The sequence below is a fragment of the Nyctereutes procyonoides genome, unplaced genomic scaffold (genome assembly GCF_905146905.1).
Source record: "Nyctereutes procyonoides isolate TBG_1078 unplaced genomic scaffold, NYPRO_anot_genome, whole genome shotgun sequence".
Lineage (NCBI taxonomy): Eukaryota > Metazoa > Chordata > Mammalia > Carnivora > Canidae > Nyctereutes > Nyctereutes procyonoides.
Window position 1 is genome coordinate 389,711 of NW_026575032.1, and position 7,272 is coordinate 396,982.

At 35.8% G+C, this 7,272-nt stretch overlaps 1 protein-coding gene across 2 annotated transcripts; it reads right to left on the minus strand.

Annotated features, from left to right (window-relative positions):
• Nucleotides 1-1,024: 1,024 nt before the first annotated feature.
• On the minus strand, nucleotides 1,025-1,416 carry LOC129504413 (ATP synthase subunit f, mitochondrial-like). 2 transcript variants are annotated; one of them, XM_055317101.1, is made up of 2 exons: nucleotides 1,296-1,416; nucleotides 1,025-1,178 (listed from the first exon to the last, which is right to left on the minus strand). In XM_055317101.1, the coding sequence occupies exons 1-2, from the start codon at nucleotides 1,414-1,416 to the stop codon at nucleotides 1,150-1,152; spliced, it is 150 nt and encodes a 49-aa protein (XP_055173076.1). In that variant the 3' UTR covers nucleotides 1,025-1,149. The 2 variants fall into 2 exon arrangements, with proteins under 2 accessions (XP_055173076.1, XP_055173075.1); XM_055317100.1 differs by having other exon boundaries at nucleotides 1,025-1,416.
• Between the last annotated feature and the right edge of the window lie 5,856 nt (nucleotides 1,417-7,272).

Sequence of the window (7,272 nt, forward strand, 5' to 3'; positions counted from 1 at the left end):
ATGTTGATCTAATCTAGCTATTGCACTTGGGGATGTTATACTTGTCCAATTGTTCAGTATGAGTGTAAATGGAGTTTCTTGCCTCCAAACAGGCTTATGTAGGCTTTATGGGATCTGGTTGATAGAATTAGATTAGAGGTATGGATAACGGAATAGGTGAGAGTTATGACTACTCTAGCAAGGGGAAATAATATTATAATATAATGATTAACTACCTTCCAGTTTTTATACTGAGAACACTGCTTACTTTAGAAATTTATTTTGCTTTCTGAGTCATCTCATGTAAGCACTGTACATGTAACTGTTCAAGATTTTCATAAAGAATGATGGTTTATCTCTCTCAGTCTAGTAAAAGAGAGATGAAATGTATTTATCTATTTTGAAACATCTACGTCACTTCTACAAGTATTTGCTGATGTCCAAAGGTATCACTTTTTTCTAAAACTTACCATAGATATATTTCTGAAATTAGAACTATCACATCAAGGTGAGATCTCTTTCACTGAACTATAGGTACAAATTTCCATGACCCACAAACGAATTTCCAAAACGAGATCATCAAGAATAAACTCAAGAGATGAGTGGTATAAGTTTTTTTTTTTAAATTTAAAAATGGGAACATTGGAATGCAAACTCACAAAGGAGCTAAGAGAAAATTCTTTTCAAAAATCAATTTCTTTAACATATATAATTTGGAAAGAAAAAAAGCACCATGTTTATCAATATGCACCATCAGGAATTGCCATTCAAAATTCATAGAAGTATTAAGTTTAGCTTCATTGCTAATCAGATCAGTGAATCTGGGCATGTTTTGAGAAATGCTCATCAGATCTTTTAGACATTCAGATATTTCAGCGTTGATGAAATATTAATAATGAGAACTTTTCATTACTTGTTTCATTACGTTGTAAGTTGACAAAATACAGATGAAGAGATTAAGAATTGTATTTAGTGAAGTCTTTATAAATGTTATTTTAAACAGCATGGTCACTATCAAACTACAAGCATTCTCTTTTTTTTTTTTTTTTTTTTGAGTACCAGTCAACTTTTATTGGATATTAATTGTGAATTAAGCAATGGAAGGATTCAAGGATGCCAGGCAAAAGTCATGGTCAGGAATGCCAAATGTGCTTCCACACTGGGCCCTCTTCAGTGGTACTTGTGTAGCCGTTCATGTTTGAGCTCCTTGTAAGAACGACAGTAGTTGAAAAGCACATAAGCAGCCAGCACCATAGAAATCCCAGCAACGCCCCCTTTCTTCACATTGATATACTTGTTGTAATACCGGTAGTAACCTCTTTGAAGTGCTCCAGCTATGCCCTTAGGGGTAAAATCCCGCATCAGTATCCAGCCCGGCAGCTCTCCTAGTTTCACCTCCATGAGCTTCTTTTCCTTCTCTGGTATGGGAAAAGCCATCTTGGAGTCCTGGGTGTCCGCTCTGAAACCACAAGCAGCATTCCTGCATTCAATTAAAGTAGGACGTTTCATCAGTAGCAGCCTTATAAGTATAGTTGAGTAACACAGGAAGGCTAAGGAAACATTTTTTCAGCCTACAATGGTTATTCATTTTATAAAAAAGTTTTTTGAAACTTGTGTCCTAGTGGCATAAAACTATTGTTAAGTTTGGGGTTCCAGAAATTCTCTATTTTCCATGATTATAAAGACATTTCTAAGACTGAAGTTTTCCAGCACAGTCCATCCTTTAATGCTTTCTCTCTGGTGATTTTAGAAAGGGAAGCCATTACCTGGGCACATTCCATGAGAACCATTACAGAAGATGAATAAAAACACATTTAAAATGTTCTTTACCTCAGATCCTAACCACTATAAACTAATAAACATAGGCTATTAAAGGCCAGAGGGAGTTTTTTTCTTTTTTAAGTTTAATTATTTTTTAATTTTTTAAAGATTTATTTATTTATTTTAGAGAAAGAGAGAGACAGAGAGCAAGGAGAGGAACAGAGGGTTAGGGAAAGAGAGAGAGAATTCCAAGAGGACTCCCCTCTGAGCACAGAGCCCAATATGGGACTCAATCTCACCACCCTGAAATTATGACCTGAGCTGAAATCAGAAGATAGACACTTAACTGACTGAGCCACCCAGGTGCCTCCAAAGGGAGTTTTTCATAAGGATCAAGTAATTATTCCTTGCAACTTGGAAGCATTGGTATATCTGTTTGATCTGAGAGGTTTTGCTCTGCATTATGACCTAACCATATTGTTGGATTTTTACCAACTTTAGAAGCATTGTCTTAGGTCCCTGGAATTTAAATATTGCTTTGTGTTCCTCATGGAAAGAAAAGATTCTTGAGAAAGGCTATTTAGTTGAAGGATGCATGCTTGCTAAGTAGAAGACAAAGAAAAAGAAGAGTAAATTATCAACAGAAATACTACTGAAAGATAAATAACAAGGTAGAACTTAGAACATTAAAACTAGGAAAAATTAAGTAGAAAGCTTTGGTGATAAACACCCTAATATAAGAATGGGAAAAAAATAAAACAAGACAAAATCAGAGAGAGAGAGACAAATCATAAAAGACTCTTAATCATAGGAACCAAATGGAGGGTCACTGGAGGAGAGAGGGGTGGGAGGGTAATTGGGTGATGGACATGAAGGAGGGCATGTGATGTAATTAATGAGCACTGGATGTTATATAAGACTGATGAATCACTGATCTCTACCTCTGAAACCAATAATACATTATTTTTTAATTAATTGAATTTAAATAAAATTTTAAAAAATTAAAAAATACACCTTCTGGAATAAATAAATAAAATGAAAAAAAAAAAGAATAGGGGCAGAAATAAAATTTACATCCACAGCTCAAACCCAGTAACTCAATTGAGAAATAAGGAGTAATAGAATAAATGGAATTCACCTAAATCTTAAGAGAATAATATAGGTCTTAGAGAGACACTGTGGAGCAGGTAGGTATAAAAGCATAATTGATTCTCCTCATGAGAATCTCTTCTGAGCATTCTCAACTGCCATATTTGTGAATGAGAAGAACTTCCTACATGTGTGGACTTGGCCCAGATCTCCAGTATGTGTATTGGCATGGTTTATGAGATTATATAAATTTATGAGAATATACAGTATGAAAATGCATCACTATTTCCATGCTACCCATAATAAGAGATCTTGGTATGACATCAACAATGTCTTCAGTTAAATTAGTATCTGTTGAGTGTTAATTATTTACTAGGCACTTCACTAGGCTCTAGGGGTTTGGTGATGAGCAAAAATAGGAGTCTTGCCTTCCTAGACTTCACAAGTGAATGGGAGGAGCCAAGAGTAAAATTATCACTGAAATCTATCATTTAAAATCATAGTGTGTGTGATAAAGGAAGAGTACAAGGAACAAAGGAAAGGGTTCTGATCAAAGTTTCAGGTCTGGGACCTCAGTGAGAATGCGTGAGTTGAAATTAAAAAAAAAAAAAAAAAGAATCTAAGTTAACTAGGTGAATGTTTGTAAGAATGTTCCAAGGCAGAGGTATGAGCATGCCCAAAGCCCCTGTATAAGGCCTCTGATAAAGCAGATATTTTGAGAATGTGAAAGAAGACCAGCATGCCTGTACTCCAAGAGCTTAAGTTAAGAGCAGCATGGTGAAAAATAGTGTGTCCTTTTGTTAACAAAGAAGCAGTAACTGGTAAAACTTTTGGGATTGAACACAAGGGGTCTCCAGCTAAGGAAGACCAAAGGATCTCTATGAGTAGACTCTCCCTGGAGGGTCCTAGAAGGGTAGATCTAGGAAGACAAAAGCTGTCCTCTTTTCTAACTTTTGGACATACCCATTTAGCAGAGAGCCACTGCATATCTGTAGTTCTCACTAGCTGCCCATACAGAAAATCCATTCTAACTTTATTTGAGGGAGAACCTGCTAGCACAAACAGACTAGAATAATAAAATAAGGTCTTTGATTCTTGAAACACAATATTTTGGAGTGAATATGATAAAAGAAATTTGGATTTGGCAGGGTCTGAGCATGGCTATTTTACTCTGAGATTAGAGTACCGTGAGCATTTCCCTCCTTCCCCAACTAGTATGCCATCAGCAGCTGGAAGAGATTGGACTGAATGAAGGACAAACCAGGCCCTAAACCAAACACGAAAAGAGATGCATCAGTGAGATTTGAGGAGGAAAAAGATGCCAGATGGAACCAAACAAAAATAAAAAATGAACACAATGGGAATCATCAGAGGAGAGAGAAGACCCAAGGCAGGGGGGGATTTCCCCTTTAGATAATAGAAAGGACTTTCCCAAGACTCATAACCACCGCTTCTCAAGGTGTGGTCCTTGAACCAGCAGCAACTGCATCCCTGGGGAACTTGTCAGTTACATGAACTCTCAGACCCTATCCCCGTCTTAATTAAATCAAAAACCCTGGGGGGTGTACCCAGCAATCTGATGCATGCAATAGCTTGAGAACCACTGTTCTAGATATAAAGTCTTATTACCCTTGAGGACCAGTAATAGTTTGAAGCTGTAACACATTACCATCTGCTGTGGATTCCGTGTTGGGTGGAATAATAATGCAAATCTAAAATAAAAGTCATTTATTTCTGGATTCCATTTGCCTGGCTAACCAGTTGTCAGGAAAAACATTAACTTATACATCATTCCTCTTTTTCATGATTAGTTATGAGTTTCAAAATGTATCTGCTTATTTGGCATATTTAGCACATATTTTATGTTAGATTTATAAGTATCACATGAGAGGCAAAATAATAATATGTAATTGGTGAATTACTGTTCCTCTGAAAATATTTTTGTTTGGTAATTCCATTTGGCACAGAAAGGATTCTACTTGAATTTAAAAGACAATGAGATAGCCATGAGAAAGGTTGAATAATTGAATGAAATGATTAGAAAATTCTAATGTGTACTCCTATTATTAATATTTCAGAATTTACTTGCACAAAGTCTGTCTGCCTATATCATTCTGATAAGTAATGGATCATGAACACACATGTGCAGATTCCTGGAGCTAAATCTCCTACTTCAGAGAAGACTTGGTGACCTTTTCTAAATGGTTTAGTGGCTCTATACCAGGATAGCAGGAGATCAGAACTTAAATCCAACAGGATATTATTGATATTAGAGTGAAGAAAAAATAGGTTCATTCAGAAATCTGGGACATGATCTACTCTCTTACTTGGGTAAAATATAACTTTGATGAAATTTATATCTATTAATCACTAAGAAGCAAGACTTGCTACTAACTAGTCAGACAAATCTCATGCAAATCTCACTGAACGGCAGTACCAATCCAAATCCTTCAAGTGTGGTTGCAGGATTTCCAAGTCATATGACCTGGGTTTCCATATCACAGTTTCCTACTTATAAGAAATTATTTGACCTCTCAGTCTTTTTTCCTCTCTTATCTTCAAAATGGGTAAAGCATCACTACCTACCATGTAAGACTTCTGTGAATATGAAGTGACATAATACATGTGAAGTGCCCACCACTGTGTTCAATAAATGCTTTTATTATTATTGCAGTAATAACAAATTTAATATTTTATATTGAAAATGAAACCCATGGAATTACATAGTGCTAAAATTAGTCCTTGGCAACCCAACCCGGTAAGGGACTTATCTAAGCAGTACTACCTAAATACCTTTGACATGTGATTCACAGCTCATTTTCAAACTTAACACATCGATTTGGTACAAGGACTGTCATGGATTTGCATGGTAATATTATATGAGATGGATTTAAGCAAGCCATTTGGGATAATCCAAGCAAATTACCAACAGCTGATAGAGGATTTCTGCACATGTAGCTGTGTTTGCTCTGGTCTTCCTGCCTGCTGGTAGCAGAAAAATATCATATTAACTTTATCCTTCTGGAGTCCACCTGGCCCTCCACTCCTAGACCTTGAGTTCCAGTGATGTTGCCCTTTGATCTTTCCACTTTTAATGTCCATCTGCTGCGTGACTTTCCCTTCCAGCCTGAAGCACAGACCTATGAGAAAGAACAACCCCTCGTTTAACATGAAAAACTGATTATTTCTACTAAATAATGTTTAAAAATAGGCATGGGCTAATACTTTCAATAGATCTGGAGTAGATTCATTAAAACTTCAAAAATCTATTTGTTCTTTTGCCGATGCTTGACCCAACAAGAAAAATGAAGCAGAATACTCCTCCATTTGTCACTGCCTACGTTTTTAAAATAAAAATAAATTTAGAATGCCACAATTAATCCCCAGCTCTCAATATTTTTTTAAACAGGGGAAAAAGAGATGACTTGTGGATTTGGAATAAGAGCTGTTATGTAAAAATAGAGTTAGAAGGAAAACTGAAAACATGTGAATGACCAGATAAAAGAGTAATGAGAAAAAATGTTGAAGAGCTGTGGTGCTTTCTGATGGCTCTCCTTCTCAATTCAGCCAAAGGGGAAAAGCAGTTTGTGGTGGTAAATATTGCAGGCAGGATAGCAGCGTGCATGTGTAGCTACACACATCTGGCATGCAGGTGTCCAAGTGGAATTTGCCATCACTCCAAGAAACAGTCAGATGTTGTCTTTTTAAACGGAGAATGGTGTGAGGACTAGTGGAATTTGGTGTTAGATGTCAAGCGTACAACATGTTCATTTAACTCAGGGTTGCAGTCAGAGTCACTGTTTGACATCTTTTTGAGTTAATTTTACTCAATAAAAATGTTTCATGAAAATGAGACAAAAACCAATTTCTTGCTCTCCCCTCAGAATCACATCTTTGGAGGGAACAAATGGAAAAAAAATAAAGACTGTTTCTAGTTTACATTGCTGAAAAACTTATTTAACTTTAGTTACAGAGTGATCAAATGCTTTTTTTGGTTTGAAAGAAATAAAAAGATTATCAGAAAGAGTATTGATCATAGATTTATTTTTATTTTTTATTTTTTTAATATTTTTTTTCATAGAGTTATTTTTAAACCAGACACCCAAGAACCATTTTATTTTTGACACAAAAACAGGCTATTCTTGACAATAGTTAGTGTCTTCTGGCTTTTTTAATCCCACTTTGGGTAACTGCTGTCCCCCCTCCTCTCAAATCTCATGGCACCTACCTTTAATTCCATTCTCAGAGACATCTACTGTTAAATATACTTAGTTTTATAACCTTGAATCCCTCCAGGGAGAAAATATAGTAACAAAAACAACTTCAATGATGAACATTTGTTGTCGTTGTAGGAAGCTCGGTAACTGTGTGTTAGCAGCTTGAAAATATCTCTTTAATTTTTTTCTCCTTCATAATTAAGTCAGAGCTTTGCTTATTGGATGC

Coding starts and splice junctions, on each gene's coding strand:
- LOC129504413 (XM_055317100.1), bottom strand. CDS start 1,416: ATGGCTTTTCCCATACCAGAGAAGGAAAAGAAGCTCATGGAGGTGAAA.